The following is a 19,549-nucleotide window of genomic DNA, read 5'->3' as shown; positions in this document are numbered from 1 at the left end:
GGTGATGGACATTACAGATTCTAGAAAATTATAAATATCCCTGTTTGGTTTAAGGGTAGTTGTGTTGGGTTGTGGCTGGAGACCATAATTCCACCACATCATGAAGAACTTTGAATGCTGTACTAAAGAGTTTAGAACTTAACTTGTATAGGCAGCAAGGAGCCCCCCAAAATTTGTATCAAGGGACTTACCACCAACTGTCAGTATTCTCCTTTTAAGTATGCTTTACGTGTTGTGAAGAAATTAAACATATCTGAAGTGTTTCAAAGAGGAGACATTTGTTTTCATTGTGTCTTACATAGACAATCACATTACCAGCCGACATGGCCCCCTAGGTAAGGAGTGGTGTTGTATCAGCACTTAGAACGCTTTGCATGCACAGTGAAATCAGCTAATCACACTGTTTTTTTCCTGGAATGATAAGACATTGTTTTTTTTTTGTGCTTTAGGAAGGGTTAAGAAACTTCAAGGAACTTCGAGCCAAATTTCAAAAGTTTGATGTGCCCTCTCTTCCAAGACCTATATTCCCAGCAAGAATTTGTCAAAAGAGCGATATTGGAAACACACAGTCAACAGGTGTTTTGGCCAATGAGAAACCCCTCTCCTCCAACCACAGTCAGCTCCCACTGTATTGTTCTGGCGGTGAACCCCAGCCTCTTCAACCCCAGAAAATGAAGTCCTCCCAGAGGAGCAAGATTCAGAGATGTTCTGATTCCTCAGAACCTCCAGAAGGGTCTACTGATTCTGCAGTAAAGTCACAGAAGACGTCTCTGCTGTTAGACGTGAATCAGTCACGTGCTGACATAACCCATGAGAGGAATGTCATGGTGACTGACAGCTTCAAAGACAAGCTCTGGAATTGGGAGAAGGTTTCATCTCACAAAAGTGGGATGTCTTCAGCCTTTGTCCTTGCCAGTCGTGGAAGAAGGGCCTTCCATCTGGAGGAGGAGAAAAGCATAGGGCTTGCTCCACAGGAGCCCAGGGGGAAGCTAGAAACAGGAGGAGGCCAGACCCTTCCTTCCCAGAGGCATTTGATGGCCCCCCAAAATTCACTTGTCTCCTTTCAAGATCGTACTTCTCTACTTTTTCAATGTGGCACGAAGAGCCTAGAAAGTCCCTATCCTGAGAGGAGCCCCGTGGGGAACACCTGCCAGCCTGTCTATGAGAGTGAACTTGCCATCCAGGTCCCCGGTGAGAAAGTAATGCCTGAGGGAGGGGCCACTGTGTCTTTCTAATTTAGAGCCTCCTAGTGGTCATATGTGACCTGGGTGAGGTTCGCTCTGAACTCTAGAGCAGGTATGCGAGGCCCATCCACTAACTTGTAATTTCAGGTTTGGGTAAAGTGCCTAATCTCCGGGAATCCTATTTAGAGATGATTTGGTCAAGTTTGGATTTGCCCTCCTAGCTCTACTTCTCACAAGATGCATGAACTTGGACAGTCGACTCAACCTCTTAGAGCCCGGTCTGCTCTCCTGTAAATGAGATCCATCACCAATCTGCCCCAGCTTGGTAAACAGCACAAACATCCTCCTAGTTGCTCAGGCCAAAAACCTAGGAACTGTGCTCTAGTCCTCTCTCTCTCATTCTCTGCATCCACTGCATCAGCACACTCTTGGTTCCACCATGAAAATATGTTCTGAATCCCTCCACTTCTATCCATTTCTGCCTTCTTTTCTTATCCACACCATCATCATCTCTCACTTGGACCACCGCAGTGTTCCAGCTGGGTTCGCTGCTTCCATACTCTTGCCTCCTTTTATCCTATTCTCCTAGCGGGCACAGTGAACTTCTAACACATCAGTTAGATCACATCACTCCCCTGCTCACATTCAGTTCCAGCAGTCTTATAGTGGCTCATGTGATTTGGCCCTTCCTACCTCTCTTACCCTCTCCTTTTACCACATTGGCCTTCTTGCTTTTCCTTAGATATACTAAGCTAACTCCACCCCAGGGCCTTTGCACTTGCTGAGCACTCTGCCTGGAACATGCTTCCCCCAGGTCTTTGATGTCTCACTCCCTCCCCTCCACCATGGTCTCTGCTCAGTGTCACCTGTTGTGAGTAGAATTTGTGAATCACCATCTAAAATAACTACCCTACCCCCATAAGTCTCTGTCTTCTTACCTTGATTTGGTTTTCCTCCTATCCCATCCTTACATGGTATATTGTTGTGTATACTGTTTGCTTACCTCAATAAAATGTGAGTTACATGAGGGTAAAAACTGTCTTCTTTACCACCATATCCCCAGCACCTAAAAGAGCAAGGCCAGGTTTGGTAGGTCCTCAAAAAGTATTTATTGGATGCTTGGATGGGTGGATGGGTAGACAGGTGGGTGGAAGGATCTCCTGCATACGACTCTATATGGTGGATACAGACTGTCCAAGTTCATGCATCTTGTGAGAAGTAGAGCTACGAGGACAAATCCAAGCTTGCCCAAATCATCTCTCAATCGTGGTCTCTAATTTCACGGCTCTGCACCTTCTGGGTCCTGCTGATGAATCTGACGTACTCCTGTTTCTCTCCCCCTGGCTCATAATAGACACTGGATTTCTTGCTGTTCCTTGAAAAGACTTTATTATGCTCAGGACATTGACGTTAGCTCTTCCTCTTCCTTCTTGTTAGAGCCTTCCATAGCTGCATATAGGTCTGAGTTCACATGACACTTTCACAGCTAACCCTTCTCTTTATCTGAAGAAGTTAGTTCAGTTCCCACTCTTGCCTATCAGCCTGGTGGATCTCTTTCATAGAACCCGCAGGTCTCTGTGATTACCTTTATTTGTTTGCGTGTTTATCATCAGTCTCCTCCTGTTAGAATGAAAATTCCTGAGGGCAAGGCTTGATCTGTTCTGGTTCTTAACTCCATACCCAGCTGTTAGAACAGTGCCTGGAATATAGTAGATAATTAGTTTTTGGTGAAGGGATGGGGCAGGAGGATGGTTCGTCTACCTGACTGAGCTGTTGAGGGGATTAAATGAGAGAACCCATACCCTTGGCTTAGCACAGCACCTGGTAAAACTTAGGAACCCAGTTGGTAAGTGATCATTCATTTTCGCCACATCGCCTTAATTTGATAAAGACTGAAATTTCTGATGTTGCAACTTATCATTACAATTTAATTATAATTGTAATCCATAGGTGCCTACGAAGGGGTATCTGGGTGGCTCAGTCGGTTGAGTGTCCGGCTTCACCTCAGGTCATGATCTCGCGGTTCATGAGTTCAAGCCCCATATCGGGCTCATGACTGTCAGCCTGTCAGTGTAGAGCCCGCTTTGGATCCTCTGTCCCCTCTGTCTCTGCCCCTCCCCCACTCGCACTCTCCCAAAATAAATAATTTTTTTTTTTAATTTTTTTTTTTAATTTTTTTTTTCAATGTTTATTTATTTTTGGGACAGAGAGAGACAGAGAATGAACGGGGGAGGGGCAGAGAGAGAGGGAGACACAGAATCAGAAACAGGCTCCAGGCTCTGAGCCATCAGCCCAGAGCCCGACGCGGGGCTCGAACTCACGGACCGCGAGATCGTGACCTGGCTGAAGTCGGACGCTTAACCGACTGCGCCACCCAGGCGCCCCAAATAATTTTTTTTTAAAAAAAAGCCTAGGAAGAGAGGAGCTTGGTCCTGACTGATATAACCCCTCCTGGTGGGGCACAAGGGGGCTGTCCTCCCCTCCCCTCCCAGCTCCCAGAGTGGGCAGCAGGGCTCTGAGGCAGTTGCAATGAGGGATTTGTACACTGGCCGCCGTATTTAGTTTTAGCATGGATGGTCCATGTACTCAACCACTGTATTATGTGAAGCAAAAACAAGGCTCTTGGATCATACAAGATGTTGTGCTGTGAAGCGTTAGAGGCAGATATGGTTTTCACATATAATATTGGGATTTCTGTTGGAGTTTGGCTTCTGAGTACAGAAGGACAAAATGTAGGCATTCGACACTGTCTCAGAAAATTCCAGGAAGCAAAACCATAAAATCCACAGGTGCCCACATACCATAAACTTAGCCTTGAAGCTTGTCCCAGACTGTGAGCCCTGGAAATCGGAGATCAATTCTTACTCCTCTCTATAGCCCCCGTGTTATTTGCATGTCATAAGTGCTTGATGGAACCTTTCAGGGAGTAGTCACCATGCATTTTCTTGGAAGTAGGTTCTCTGCCTGATGCTGGCAGGAGAGCAATATGGCCTTGTCCCTGTGCATGAGGAGCCGACCCTCAATAGTAAGATAGACTGGCGGCCCCTCTAACATGCCTCCACACTGGCGGAGAGGTGTTAATGATACGTTGTGGAGATACAAAACAGAGTGGTTAATTCTCACCTCGATCTTGAAATCAATGAAACCTTCCCAGAGGAGGTGTCATTGGAGCAGGGCCTTGAATGAGTCAGAGCTTGCCAAGAAGGAAGTGTGAGGGAACAGCATTCCAGAACCAGGAATGGCATGAACAAAGTCTTGGATACAGGATGACTTTCTAAATCAAATTCAGACAACTGAGAAGCCATTGGTATGAGTGAAAGATATTTGGGCTGAGGTCAGAAAACGATGCTAAAGTGTAATAAAAGACTCTGGAAATGTGGATGGGGGGCCATGTCGTAGGAACATGCCAGAGGTTGGAGTACATAAATGAATGTCATGCTGATGAAGCCAGGCTTCGTCCTGTGGGCAGCAGGCTAGTGACATGATCAGGTTTGCATTTTGATCAGGGCACCCTGGCCAGTAGGACAGATCTAGACAAGAAGGGAGAGAGACTGGCCAGTTTCACCCAAGAAGCCATGAAATGGGAAATAGTAATAAAATAACTTTTTTTTTTTTTTAATCTCTGCTCAGAGAAACAGCCAGATGACAGGCATCACCAACTTCTCAAAACAAAGCCACTGCCTTCCATCAAGTCCCTGGGTCCTCCTCCCCCAAAGCCTCCAAAGCCCCCAGCCGTGAATCTCCAGGCCTTCCAGAGGCAGGCAGCTGTAATTGCTAAGACCCACACGGAAGGTAAGAAAACGCACAGGTCCCCTGCAGGCAGCCAGCCAGGGGCCAGTGGAAGTCATGGCTCCAGTGCCCACATCCCTCCCCCCCTCCCCAGCCCCCCACCGGCCTCCATTGCCTCCCTCTTCCTGTCAGCTCCCAGGTGATAATGCCAAACTGCTTTTCCAAGGGGCCGGACGTCCGTCACTGCTTATTTTCACGTGGAGGCCGTGGCAGCTTGCCCGTGAAATACGACAGATCTGCAGGAATTGGCCCCTTATCGCTCCTGGGCCAGCCCGCTTCCCCTGAGAGCATTGCATTTGATCACCGGGAAGCTGTCCAAGAGGAAGAAAACGAAAAGTAGTCAAGCAGGGAGCAGGGAGCTTTTGTGATTCCTACAAAGCCTGTGTTGTCAACACAATCAGGGCGGTAGGAGGGAGGAGGGAATGAAAAGGGAAGAAAATCAGCGTGAACTTGACGGGTGATCCTAATGTGGGTCCCTCAAGCCTGTGTGATCGGCCTCCTGTAACTAGTCCGAGGGCCCCACCCCTGCCCCCCACCGCTGGCCCTTTGCAGGAACTGAGGAGTCCTCGGAAGCCATTTTTCTGTACTGTTCGGAGTCTTCCTCCTCTGCTTAGAGGAATACCTTCTCATCCCCTCGCGGCCGCCCCGTGGTCTGACCCTGTAGACACTTTAAAGGCCTTTGTTTATCTTTGCTCTAATGAATGCCCTCTTTGGGGTGACACCTAGTGCTGTGCTAACTTTGGTTTTACCGTGGCCGCGAGTGCCAGCAGACCTTGCGCCTTGTTCACATGACGGCTCGGAACACCCTCGGTTAAATTTCTTGAACGCATTGGTTCTCAAACTTCAGCCTCTGCCGGAATCAGCTAGGGGACTTGTCAAAACACCGATCACAGGGCCCCACTCCCAGAGCGTCTGATTTATTTGGTGTGCATTGGGTACCCGAGAATTGGCCTTTGTGACGAGGTCCCCAGGAGATGCTGATGCTTCGGGTCCAGTGACCACATTTTGAGGATCCCTGCTGCCATCTTCTTCCGCCTGATCCTGAGAGGAAACTCTCTATGAGGATGTGGAGCCCTGGTGCGTGGGCCTGATCTCAGCTGGTCGGCCCGAGACACCCCCACCCCCTCCCCGCCCCACCGAGCGCGGACCCCAGCCCCCCAGCCCCCGGTCCCATTTCTGCTCCACCAAGATGAAAGAAACCATCACAAACCAGGAGGAACTCGCACTGGCAAGCACAGGTGCACATTGGTGGGAAAGGAACTGCTCCCCGAAAGAAGATGGTGCATAGAACAGCTACAGGAGATGATAAAAAAAAAAAAAAAAATGTCAGTTCTCCTTAAAGAAGTTAGGGGTAAACAGTAGCTCTGGTGAGTCGGAGAAGTGACTGTGTTCACAAACCGAGGAAGGGTGATCCGCTTTTGCGACCCTAGAGTTCGGGCGCCCGGGGCAGCGAGCACTTTCACCATCAAGGGCCAAGTGGAGGTAAAGCAGCTGACAGAAAGCCTACCCAGCGGCTTTAACCAGCTTGGTGCAGCAGCTCCTGCCCACAGTCTACCACCCACTACTGGAGAGGAGGAGGAGGAGGAGGGGGAGGGGGAGGAGGAGGTGGTGGTGGTTACAGGAGGAGGTTGCAGGAGGAGGTTGCAGGAGGAAGTTGCAGGAAGTTGCAGGTCGCGTGGAGCCTTTTGATGAAGCTTCCAAGAAGGAAGCAAACTGAATGGAGTCAACTTCTGAAGGAGATAGGACTTGAAGAAGTTACCAGGAGCTGCTCTTTTTTAGATTACAAGTGCTTTTTAAAATTTTGTTCATGGGGGCGCCTGGGTGGCTCAGTCGGTTAAGCGTCCGACTTGGGCTCAGGTCACGATCTCGCGGGTCCGTGAGTTCGAGCCCCATGTCGGGCTCTGTGCTGACAGCTCAGAGCCTGGAGCCTGCTTCGGACTCTGTGTCTCCCTCTCTCTCTGCCCCTCCCCCACTTTCTCTTTCTGTCTCTCAAAAAAAATGAATAAACATTAAAAAAATTAACATTCTGTTCATGGATCTGATAAAATCTAGATCTCTAATGTTTTTAAGCCCCAGCCCCTTGGACAGTGCAACTCTGTTCAGTATTTGCTTAGACACAATTCATTCTTGGCAACTAATGAAGCTGAAGAAGCCCGGGAATGAAGTTTGAAACAAAGTTAATAAAGACCTTTGCCTAGTGAAAAAAAAAAAAAAAAAAAAAAAGAAGAAGAAGAAAGAAACAGAGCTTTTATAAGTAGATGTTAATAACAATTTGGCCACCTCCATAACAGAGAAAGCTAAGTATGATTTTTTAAAGCACAGAATCATTCAGACCTCAAACACTCCCAAAGCGAAGAAGTCTGTCAGAGAACATAGAACAAAGCACCAAGTGTTTTGTAATAAAATGGGCTTTGTGAACCCCAGCTCCCCCAGTCGCTAGCTATTTAGGCCTGGGCATGTTATTCACTGAGCCTCATTGTCCTTATCTGTAAAATGGGGATGACAGTAACACTCCTCGCCCGAAGTCTGTGAGGATAAATGAGATGAGTCATGGGAAGAGTTGAAACAATGTTTGGCACACCAGTATGTGCTCAATGAATGCAATGTTATCATTGTTTCAAGTTTGTGTTGAGCAGCTACACTCTCCTTGCCCTGGGCCCTGTGATAGACGCAAGAGATAGAGAACCCCACACACAAGTTCTGGTACTCCAGAAGGTCAAAGTCTAATACAGAAGACCAAGAGTAGACTCCTAAAGAAGCACCATAGGTGTGCCCCGGGGGGCTCAGTTAAGCATCCAAACTTCAGCTCAGATCATGATCTCGCGGTTCCTGAGTTCCAGCCCCTTGTCAGGCTCTGTGCTGACAGCTTGGAGCCTGGAGCCTGCTTTGGATTCTGTGTCTCCCTTCCTTTCTGCCCCTCCCCTGCTCATATCTATCTATCTCTGGCTCTGTCTCTGTCTCTGTCTCTCTCTCTCTCTCTTTGTCTCTCTCTCTCTCTCTCTCACACACACACACACACACACACACACACACACAGTACCATGAAGTGTAGGTGGATGCTGGACTGCAGGACCCAGGGTGCTGGGGAGGGGGGAGGCGGTTTGGGGCACCCGTGAGTTGCGGCTCCTCACTTTGTCTCTGGGGTGAGGGCCTTGCACAAAGTTCGCTTTAATCAGGCTGCCACCTATGCGCCTTCTCACTCTACCTCTTGCTTTTACAGCAGCTGTGGAAGAGGGCTGCCTGCCTCCAGAGAGGTGAGTACCTGCTTCTTGATTGGGCAGGAGCACAGCGCATGTCGCCATTGACAAGGCTGCTTAACCTGCCTGAGAGCAGGCAGTAGGTCCACGCCAGGTGTCTCTATTTCTCCGAAGGGTTGCAGGAAGAACAGATTTACAAGCAACAAGCTGCAACTTTTGTTTTAGAGGAGAGATTAAATAAACTGCATTTAACTGCTGTGCTGACAAGAAGTTGCAAAGATGGTCCTCTGAGGGACTTTTATTTATTAGACAGTTGGGTTCAGTAAATTGAAACATCAGCTTCCATAGGAATAAATTGAATTAGAGGCTACAGGATGCTGTGGGCAGCTGGCGTGATGTTAGGAATCAGTAATGGGACAAAGGACCTTCTGTTTTTGTTGTACTTGTTCTGAGAATTTTGCCATGGAAGTGTCCGTTCATTAATTCACTCGACCAAATACTATCTGTGCAGCCCTTTGAGGTGTCGTGCATTGAGCCGGCTACTTTATGCAGATTTTCTCACTTCCTTTTCTCAAGGCTGCAAAATGGCTGCTGCTGTCCTCATTGTCTAGCCGAAGACACTTGGGCTCAGAAAGTTTGGCCATTTGCAGAACCATGATTCTAACCCGTAGATGCCCAAACTATTTTTCCTATCGAATATAATGGAAATAGAAGAGGGTGTAAGTCTGAGGTGTGCAAGATGTTAGTATGACACATTTGTAAATTGCAGTGTGACTGCTTCAGTAGTTAGCTGGTGCCTTTTTCACCTCGCCTAATTCTCGTTTCTCTTTTGTGTTGAAAACCGTTACGATCTCATCTTTTGGCAACTTTAAAATTTACAATAAAACACTCTTTGGTGTAGTCACTATTTGCACATTAGATCTCTGGAACTTATCTACTAGTTATAAGTTTGTACCTTAAATAGCATCTCCCCACCTCACCCACCGCTCGGCCCCTGGTAACCACTCTTTACTCTCTGTTTTTACAAGTTTCGTTTTGTTTTTTTTGTTTTTTTAGATTTCCCATCTAAGTGATACCATACGATAATTGTTTCTTCTCTGTCTGATTTATCTCACTTTTCCTAATGCCATCAAGGTCCGTCCATGTTGTCACTGATGGCAGGATTGTCTCCTTTCTTGTGGCTGAATAACATCCTGCCGTACATAGAGGGCACATCTTTATCCGTTCATCTTTTGATGGACGCTTAGGTTGTTTCCACATCTTGCCTATTGCGATATTAACAGGAGTGTAGAGGCATCTCTTCAAGATGCTAATGTCATTTCCTTCAGATACATACCCAGAAGTGGGAGTGCTGGATCATATGACAGGTCAATTCTTAATTGAACCCCTATACTCTTTTCCATAATGGCTGTACGAACAGGTGTGCCCAAAGTCTTTTGATTGTATCAACCTCACCTCCCTCACAAATAGGTTCCTTTTCTCAAGAAGGTCAGCCTTGGAAGAAGCAGCGAACATAAAAACGAATCCCCACATTATTTACCAAACGTTTATAAGATTAGAATGTGTTAATTTTCCTAATAGAGGAATGTACAAGATTTAGAGGTTGCACAAATATGGGAGTGCTCACTTGTCCTTGGGAGGGGTCAGTGAAGCCTTTATAGAAAACGTTATCAGTGATCTATTGCTACAGTCATACTCCATAATACACAACAAAGTATCAACAGCATATGCAAACGTGTGGGTGAAGCTGATCTGGGCTGGGCTCAGCTGGTGGTGTTATGTTAGTATGTTGCAGATTCCCTAGGCAGTTTCCCTGATATTGACTGGGGTTGCTACCCTTGTCTGGGGGTCAGCCTGAAGTTGGTGGATGTAGGCTTGCCTTGGCTGGTATGAGTGGGGCAACCTGACTTCACACCGTCTGCCTCACCCTCCAGCAAACTGGCTGAGGAACAACCTAGAGTCACAGCAGACAAGCAAGACCATCCCAGTTGCACACACACTTTTCAGACTCTGCTGTATCACATTTACTCACATCCTATTGGTCACAGCAAGTCACGTGGCCCAGCTTCAGCGTGGGAGGACACCACAACTTTACCTAAAAAAAAAAAAAAGGGGGGCAGGGATCCAAGAAGGAGTGAAGAATAGGGGTGTACATCCCAATCAGCCTGTCACTGAAGAGGAAACATTTGACGTGAGTACTGAGGATAGACGTTGGCTGGATGACGTGGGGAAGGGCACTATAGGCAGAGGCAGGAGCTGTGAGGAAACGGGTATTCTCTGTGAAAACTAGAAATAGGTTAGTAGAATTGGTGTGGGAAGGGTAGTTTGGAATGAAAAGAAATGGTATTGTGGAGGTAAACAGGAGCCAAATCTTAGTAAGATGAGACCATCTTGTTCACCAAGGAATTGACCATCTGGTGTTGGGCATATGGCCCACCTGCTCCAGGAACTCCTAGTTTAGCTGCCCAGTTGACAGAGTTAAATGACAGCACAGGGAAGGTGAGTGGAGCCACATTCTATGTGCGTTTTTGTGAAAGAGAAAAAGCAATTTAGACAGCTGAGGCACTGAGTTGTACTGTTTACTCAATGAACATGGGCCCCAGGGTGACCGTGTGAGGGGACAATATAACTCTGCTGTGCACTGAGTCAATCTTGGTTCCCTCGTGACTCACCTTCTCTGAGCATCTCAATGTGATGATACGTGTGCCGCGATTGAGGTATGTAACCAGATACGCATTCTTCCTACGGTCTGCCTCCGACCTCAGCTGAGTTCTTCTCTGGCACTTTCATCAAAGGCAGCGGTCTGTTTCAATATGGAGGCTAAACTCGCTTGCTGGCCACATACTGGGAAACAGTGGGGAGTCTCTAATGTGACACCTCCTTCCTGAGGGACTCGGAAGGGCAGTTGGACTGTGGGGTCCTTTCACACTGACTTTAGAACCCGACCATCATCAGAAACGAGGTTCACCGTACCGCAGTTACAGTAGGGGCCATGGTGATGTACGAGTGCCAAGCAAAAGGGGCAAAGAGGAACCGGCGTACTTAGGGGCGGCTTCATGGAGGATGAAAGCTCTTGAGATGGCTACTGCGTGATGGGTCAGGATTAAACAGGTACGCTTATTCCCTCTTGCGAGACTGTACAGTGAGTGAGGGCAGGGTACTGTTCCCAGAAATCGCCACATTCCTGACTGGATGGATGGATGGACCCAGGGATGCTCAGGAAAGAGACAGAATGTGACTGAAAACAAGGCAGTAGTACAAAAGTGGGGGATAAACAGAGTATTCTGATGTGGAAGAGTTAGAGCTGAGATTGGATCCTAAAGTTAATTAGGTGCCGGGTTGAGAAGTTGGGACTTTAGCTGGTCAGTGATGTGTTAGTTTATTTAAAAAAAAAAATTTAATGTTTATTTTTGAGAGAGAGACAGAGTGCAAGCAGGGGAGGGGCAGAGAGAGAGAGGGAGACACAGAATCGGAAGCGGGCTCCAGGCTCTGAGCTGTCAGCGCAGTGCCCGACACGGGGCTCGAACAGTGAACCGTGAGATCATGACCTGAGCCAAAGTCAGACGCTTAGCCGACTGAGCCACGCAGGCGCCCCAGTGATGTGTTAGCTCAAACACGTAAATGCAATGATGCTGAACAGCGTTAGATACAACTTCCATGGCAACTGGCACTTGTTTGGAAAGAACATCTTCCACGTTCATGGTATTGATCTTCAGTACAAATAATAGATTCGAAGCAATACATTGGGTCTCATTACTGGGAGTGGACCTGGCAATTGTTGGATGTAATAGGCCACGTAGCGTAATATTAACAAGTCTGGGGGTTTTAGTCCGAGGCCTACCACTTAACACCTGCATAACCTTGGACAAATGCCTTGACCTCTGCAGACCTTAGTGTCTACTCACGTAAAGTGGGAGGCTGATAGGATCTAACTCATACAGGTATGGCAAATGTTAAATAACGATTGTAGGGTGTTGAGTGCAATGCCAAGCATCTAGAGAGTGTTCAATAAAGCTTGCTTGGCTATTGTTGAACCCCCCTCCAAAGGCAAGAATCCATGCTCAGAAACTTAGTCTCTTAAAAAATCCTTTGATGGTGAGCTCATTACCAGAAGAGTCCCGTATTTTTCTTGTTGAGGCACATTTTATTCATTCCTCCTATGTTTATTGATTTATATGCCAAGCCCTCTTACATACATTGAAAATATGGAATTGTATAGACAAAGGTTTCCTACATGCAGGTACATATACATACACACATGTGACACATTTGTCTTCTGTATTCAAAAGTCTGAGTTGGGCCGGGGCCACAAATGACCTCCCTACCCCTAGCCATCTGTCCAAGATCTACTCATTGGTACTGTAAACAGGGTCTTGACCCCTTCCTTACGTGACTGCTCTTAAGACCTCTAAGGGATACATTGTGTTAAATAAAACTTTCATCGTTTTCAACCATTACTCACAAGACAGGAGTCCGTAGCCGTACTTTTATGGATATATGTTTTAATCATCTTGTTAGAAACTCAGCGCATTTACAGTAGCCACTGATTTGTGAACCTCTTTATGTTGTGTGTTAAAGATGAGAAGCAGCATTGTGTAATGCAACGTGGTCAAGTCTGGAGTCACATTCCCATAGAGTCAAATGCTTCCTCTCCACCTGTGACAGCTCAGAGCTTTGCTATATGCGTCTGTAAGGTGGACACAATAATACTTCTTCGCTGACTGTCACGGAGACTAAATGAAATAACATGTATGAAGCGTGGAGTACACAGAGGATGCTTAGTAAGTCTTGGTTTTTCAACCCTTGGCCTCTCCATTCCTGGTTATCTCTGGAATAACTATCTCGTTAGTTCCCAACAGTGGAATGACTCGTTGGAGGTTGTTCTTTGTCATCACTCTTTCAGGAGAGCCAAGCTGGCTGGCATCCCTCTTGACTAAGCAGCCCCTATTTGTGTGAGCAAAGCAGGTTAGTCCCAGGGCAGCAATTAGCACTGGGTCTCTGTCAGTACTTAGCAGAGTTGGCTAATATTTTATTCATTAGCTATAAATATGGCTTTGCTCCCATTAAGAAGTGTCAGGGGGTAGTCCTGACTCAGGAAATCTCTGACTCAAACACTAAAAAAGAGAGAGCCTGCTTATTTCAGGAGAGAAGAGTCATACAGTATGGTGTTTCGCAGGTGAGGGTCTGTGGGTGGGTCCCAGGAGTCCACCATTTTCTCTCCTGAACTTTTTGATTTTGTGTCTTCATTTTAATGATAGTCTTTAAAAGATAACATAAGCTTATTTTGAATATTCCTGATGATCTCTTTCATCCTAATGTTTTGGAACATGCTTTTGTATTTGCGTTCTGGTATCTCTACCCCATGTAGAGTGAGAAACACAAATGTCTTATAGGGCTGAGCGGATTATGTCGCTCCATCTAGGACATGCATTACATGACGGGGAGGGATAGATCCTGTGGAAATGGGAATAAATGCCTTACCTAAGGCGTTCACGTAAAATACTGATAATAACAGAACAAGCCCACGGTGGTGAAGCAAAATGTGTCTGTAGTCTTTATTTGAATAGTGGTAAGTGCCATAAAGCAAATTAACGAGAGCATTCGAATAGTAACTAGGATATAGGAAGTGTAGGGTGATCAAGAGAGGCCAGACGTGGTGACATTCAGGATGAGACCTGCATGATGAGGGACGCAGTCATGAAAGGTCTAGGAGATGGACGTGCCAGGAGAGGGAATGGGGTCTCAAGGGAGAACTCCATCTGCACATTGAGAGAACCAGCAAGGAGGGAGCACAGTGGGCTGGTGCAGTGATGGTCTTGAGAGCCATGGAGTGAATTTGGATTTTGCTCTAAATATGCTGGGAAGCCACAGGAGTTTTATGCCAGGGAGTGACATGGGCTGACATTTATTTTGTAAAGATCCCTTGGGATGCTGTATAAATAATAAACGTAGTATGGAGACCGGTAGAAACAGAACGACAGCTTCAGAAGCCATTGCGACAACAAAAGAGTGACGATAACAACAAATACAAGCAATCAGCATTCATATTTTACGTGTTCTAAGTTCTTCACACGTATGGTTCCATTTATGACAGTCTGAAGAGGTAGATGATATCCAGTTTTATAGATGAGGAAACTGAGAAGGAGATTAAATCGCTTGATATGGACAAGGTGATAGAAATGGAGATTTAACAAAATGAAGGGACTCCAGATGTGTTGTGGAGGAAATGCAGTGACTGCAGAATCAGCTGTAGAGAAGGAGATAGGAGGGCAAAAGAGGGATGTGAGAGAGTTTCTAGGTGATTTGCTGTTTCCATCATTGTTGGCATTAACACGTGTGGAGTGCTTGGCACATCCTCAGTGTTCAGTACAAGACTGACCCTTCCTGAAAGCTCTTTGGGATTGTTTTTTTTACTTAAACAAAACAACATGTCCTTGTGCCTTTGTGCATGTAAGACCAGAACTTCTTAGGACTAGTTTTTATGTTGTTTGCAACTGCAGTGCTCTTTCTCGAATGGCTGCATTTCAGGTAGTCCAGACCGGTATAGACCTGCTCTGATTGACCAACAGCAAAACGGGCTCCTCCTGATGGTATCTGGGAGGTGAAGGTGGGCCCTGACATCCCAGCGTGCTTAATTCAATCACCATGGGGCAAGAATGAGGAGAGGGAATTTGTTGAAGCCTGTGCCTTATGAAGTCAGAGACCTAGAATGTTCAGGTGGCTTCAGCTCAAGCCACTTCAGGAACTTCTTCTTATCCCTTTTTAATTGGATTTCAGGGACACAGCAAGGCCACTGTTTTGGCCTGTCTTTCCAAGGGCGTTGGTGGCAAGAACACGTGTTTGGGGGTTTTCTCTATCATAGTTTCAAGTGTTCCTCCTTTAAAGAGAAGTTCACCTGTAGGTTCTGTTTATTGAGCACTCGTCATGGACGGAGGTTTGTGCCCTGTACTTAATGTCCACTCTCATTTTAAAGCTTCCAACCATAACTACCCCGTGAAATTGGTGGTTAGTGGACTCCCTGACCATAGAATCAGGTTAAGGATTTCGAGATGATACAGCTGGATCGTCAGTACCAGGATTTGACCTTGTCTGCATGTTTCAGAGTACCACCTATGAACCAGCCCTCCAGGCTGCCTTACAGAGGATTCACACTAGACCTTCACCTATGACCAAAGAGGGAAACTTTTAAGACTCGTGGTCTGCTCTACACATTAAGCCTTGACATTGTCCACACAGGTATTCTCGAATACCTTTCCTGCCTTAAGATTTCTTGTTCTGTCTGTAGAAAGATCCGTGTGAGGGAGGCTGGCCAGGGTAGAGCTAAAGTATCGAAGTGTTAACAAGTCTCATCTCTCTTGAGTGGCATTCGAATGATAAGCTGGAAAGATTCATGATTTAGGAAGAAATTAGACACTAAAGTTGCAGACTTAGAGCCTATTTTTGTACATAGGTTTATTCGAAAAGGTTGAATGGAAATGAATCTTGGACTATGGCCACGTGCTGGGCATTCCTTAGCCCTTTGTATCTTTTAGACTCATTTTAGTCCCATGATCATCTTAGGAGGGCAAAATTCATATTCTCATTTTGTAGATGAGAAACCAAGGGCTCAGAGACATTTCATGACTTGCTCTAAAGTGTAAGATAATACAGGGGGACCTGGGTGGCTTAGTCGGTTAAGCAGCCAACTTCAGCTCTGGTCATGATCTTGCAGCTTGTGAGTTCGAGCCCCGCATTGGGCTCTGTGCTGACAGCTCGGAGCCTGGAGCCTGCTTTGGATTCTGGGACTCCATCTTTGTCTTCCCCTACCCCGCTTGTGCTCGCTCTGTCTCTCTCTCCCCCTCTCTCTCAAAAATAAATGAACGTTAAAAAAAAACTTTAAGTATAAGATAATACAGAGCTTATCTGGGATGCAAACTGAGGACTGGATATTTATAAGGATTTTCAACTACACCACCCTGTCTCAGAATTTTTGTAACATGAGAGATTTTTGGAGATATCTGTTAGATTCTAAGTTCCACGATTGTCTGTCTTTCTCGCTTTTGTTTCCCCAGGAAGTAGACATGCAAGTAATAATTACTTAATAACTGAGTAAGTGATGGGCTAATTGAATGACAGGTTGATAAGGAGAAGGATAGACAGATAAACTTTCACCGTTCGTGAACTTTTATATAAACAAAGCGTTCTCAGGTTCTGTCATCTGTATATTTTGCATTGATCTGCATGTCCAATATCCTGTCCTGCTAATATTAAAGCTAAATAATTTAAGACAATCTGGGCTCTTTGTTTGCCCTTGTATATCATGGGCGGACTCCTGCTATGTGAAGATATGGACTCACATGTAATAATCTCTGTCCTCTGCTCCTTCTTACTCTAGCCATCAGCTTCAAGTGACACTACCAAGAAGCTTGTTGTTATTTTTAGCCCTTCCGGAAGGCAGTCCTTTCTTCTTTACCTTCTGTGGGCCTGTTACACTTTGCATTCCATAGTTATTTAACCAAACTAATCACTGAGCACTTTCCCTCCGGTTGACATTTTGAATGAAATTCAAACTCCTTACCAAGACCAAGAAAGTCCTACATGTTCTAGCTGCTCTGTACTCTGGAGACTCCCCTCCTAACTCCCTCTCTCCCTTGTTCACTGTCTTCAGCCCACTGACTGGCCTTCTGGCCTCTCCCCAAACACAGCAAGCATGTTCTCACTGAGCACTCATGTTTGCTTCTTCCTGCATTAAGGAGTGATCTCCAAGATCTTTAGATGGCTCCTTTTCATCGTCTAGGATTCCTTCCGTCCATCATTCAGTCAGCGAATGTTTTTTGAGCCCCAAGCATGTGCCAGACATGGTTCTAGATGCTGATAATGTCACAGAAAACAAAACAAAGTCTCTGCTCTCAGATGGATACGTTTTACTTGGGAAGAAAGTCAGATAAGCAAATGATGACGAAATGTAAGACAAAATGATAAATACACGCCCACTTCCCGGATCAGACCTTGTGTCTCCTCTCCCAATGTGCCATCTGTTCCATACAGAGGCCTGCTAAATTCTTCTGTTATTATTTATTAATGCCTCAAATAATAATTATTCTGGTTTATTTTCTTTGTTATTCTAGACGATGAGAGTTTGAGTTCAAGGACCTTGTCTATCGTTGGCTTTTGTATTACAGAACAGTGCTTGGCACAGAGGGGGAGCTAAGTGAACATATTCATGATGTGACATCATCTGTCTGTCTTTGTAGGAGTTTTCAGTATTTCTGTGAGCATCGGAGGAGGATCCAGATCATTGGGAGCCTATAACGTGCCAGGCATTGTGGGGCACCCGGGTGGCTCAGTCAGTTACGTTGGCCAACTCTTGATGTAGGCTCAGGTCATGAAGTCATGGTCGTGAGATCGTGCCCCATATTTGGCTCCGTTTCACAGTCCTGGGACTGAGACCCGAGTCAGTCTCCATGGTGAGCATGGAGTCTGCTTGGGATTCTCTGTGTCCCTCTCTCTCTTCCCCTCCCTTGCTCATACTCTCTCTTTCTATAAACAAACAAACATTTTTCCAAAAAAATGTGCCAGGCATTGTCTTTGTAACTAGGGACCCAGCAGTGAGTGATACATACAATCACAGAGCAAAAGAGAAAAAAATTAAACTTACAAAAGTAATGAAATGACTTAAAGATTAGGACGACTCCTGAGAATTGTATACAGCCGAAGGTTGTGTAGACAGAAATGGGGGGAAGAGGGTTATTTGGAAAAGGAAGGAGAAGGACTTTGTTGAAGGCAATGTGTAAGGGGAGACCTGACACTTGAGAAAGAGCTGGCCATACAGAGGCATTCCAGGTGGCAGGAACAGCATTTGCAAAGCCCTTGAGTTGGGGGAGAGCGTGACGTCCTTGGACAACAAAAAGGAGGCCAGCGTGCTTAGAGTGTCATGGGAGAGCAGGAGAATGGTTGAACAGGAGGTTGGAGAAGTTGCTGGAAGTGAGATCATAAAGGGGAGGCGGCTGATGGTTTGTCGTTGTCGCTGTTTTTCATTAAGAGTCACAGGAAGCCTCAGAAGTCTTAAGCAGGTCTGTGACAAGGTTCAAATCCTCTCTTTAGAAGATCATACCGACCACTTTGTGGAGAATAGGTGGCAGAAGGAACAGAGACATGACAATTCATATTTTAATCATTTTTTTTAACATTTATTTATTTTTGAGACCGAGAGAGACAGAGCATGAACGGGGGAGGGTCAGAGAGAGGGAGACACAGAATCCGCAACAGGCTCCAGGCTCTGAGCGGTCAGCCCAGAGCCTGACGCGGGGCTCGAACTCACAGACCGTGAGATCGTGACCTGAGCCGAAGTCGGACGCTCAACCGACTGAGTCACCCAGGCGCCCCGACAATTCATATTTTAAAGAATAAGTCAGAGTTTGTGAAGCGGCCATTGGGGGTAAGGATATGGCAAGCAGAAGGACCACATATGCAGAAACACTGAGGCAGGAAGTGTCCTTGTGTGTGCAGGAACCACAGGTAATCTGACATTTTAGAACGTATGGTGGCTGGGTGTGTGTGGCACAGTGCGGCACGCAATAGTTGGGCAGATGTTGGCTTAATCGTAGAATGGACTTAGAGGGTGTTCGTTTTGAGACTCATCATATACAGTCTACTTTTGTTGTTTTCCAGACTCTTGGGCGTTTTTCACCTTCCTGTCTAAATTATAAATTATTTGAAAGCAGGAAGAAGATCTGCTACTTCTCATCAGCCGCGTAATTGAAGTCTGTTTAAATTGAGTGCTTTTGCAGTACTTGAAAATCAGAAGATCCAGGGAGTATGTTGTGAAGGGTTACGAGCACAGACTTTGGGTCGGATAACCTCAGATTCCTATTTTGAGCCCCACGCACAAGCTGTGTGATCTTGGAAAAGTAATTTAATATCTCTGGGCCTCCCGTTTCCTCACATGGGAGACGGTGAAATCAATAAATCCTCCCTCTTAGGGTGGCTGCGGGGATTGAGATGAATATCTGTAATTCTGCAGAGTGCCCGGCAATGTTGTAAACACTTGATAAATCGCAGCTATTTGTTGTTTGTTGGTAGGAGGGGGCTCTGTAACAGGGTCTAGTGCCGCCGACGGGCTGGAGTCGGGAAACAGGGTTGCTACCGAAAGCTTGCCTCTAGCTCTGGGGATGGCCCACTCTCGCTTTTTGTAAAACAGCTGGGGTTGGAAGTTCCGGCCACCTGAAAGGGACACCCTGAAATTTGAAATGCAGATACCTTAAAAGTTGCCCTTGCTGATGAAAACGAGGGCTTCAGGTCGTTTTGTTTCATGCTACAGAAGTTGCCGCTGGTTATGGAAGAACCTGCTTTATCGGTGGCATTGGAAGGCAATGTGCTTTCAGAAAGCCATGCCCAAGT

General features: G+C 46.2%; 1 protein-coding gene across 4 annotated transcripts in view; it reads left to right on the top strand.

The window, feature by feature from the left end:
- Positions 1 to 19,549, top strand: part of FYB2 (FYN binding protein 2) — a 128,314-nt gene that overhangs the window by 34,626 nt on the left and 74,139 nt on the right. For 3 of the 4 annotated variants that reach the window (XR_006712332.1, XM_045477542.1, XM_045477544.1), the window contains exons 2-4: positions 450 to 1,191; positions 4,815 to 4,976; positions 8,194 to 8,227. Coding sequence is in view for 3 of the 4 variants with exons in the window: in XM_045477542.1 (XP_045333498.1) it covers positions 450 to 1,191; positions 4,815 to 4,976; positions 8,194 to 8,227 (938 nt within the window). In the remaining variant the exon portion in view is untranslated. The remainder of the gene's footprint in view (positions 1 to 449; positions 1,192 to 4,814; positions 4,977 to 8,193; positions 8,228 to 19,549) is intronic. The other variant, XM_045477543.1, reaches the window with a different exon arrangement.

Source organism: Leopardus geoffroyi, chromosome C1, assembly GCF_018350155.1.
Source record: "Leopardus geoffroyi isolate Oge1 chromosome C1, O.geoffroyi_Oge1_pat1.0, whole genome shotgun sequence".
Lineage (NCBI taxonomy): Eukaryota > Metazoa > Chordata > Mammalia > Carnivora > Felidae > Leopardus > Leopardus geoffroyi.
Note: the sequence above shows the minus strand (reverse complement) of the source record. Positions and strands in the feature narration are given on the sequence as shown.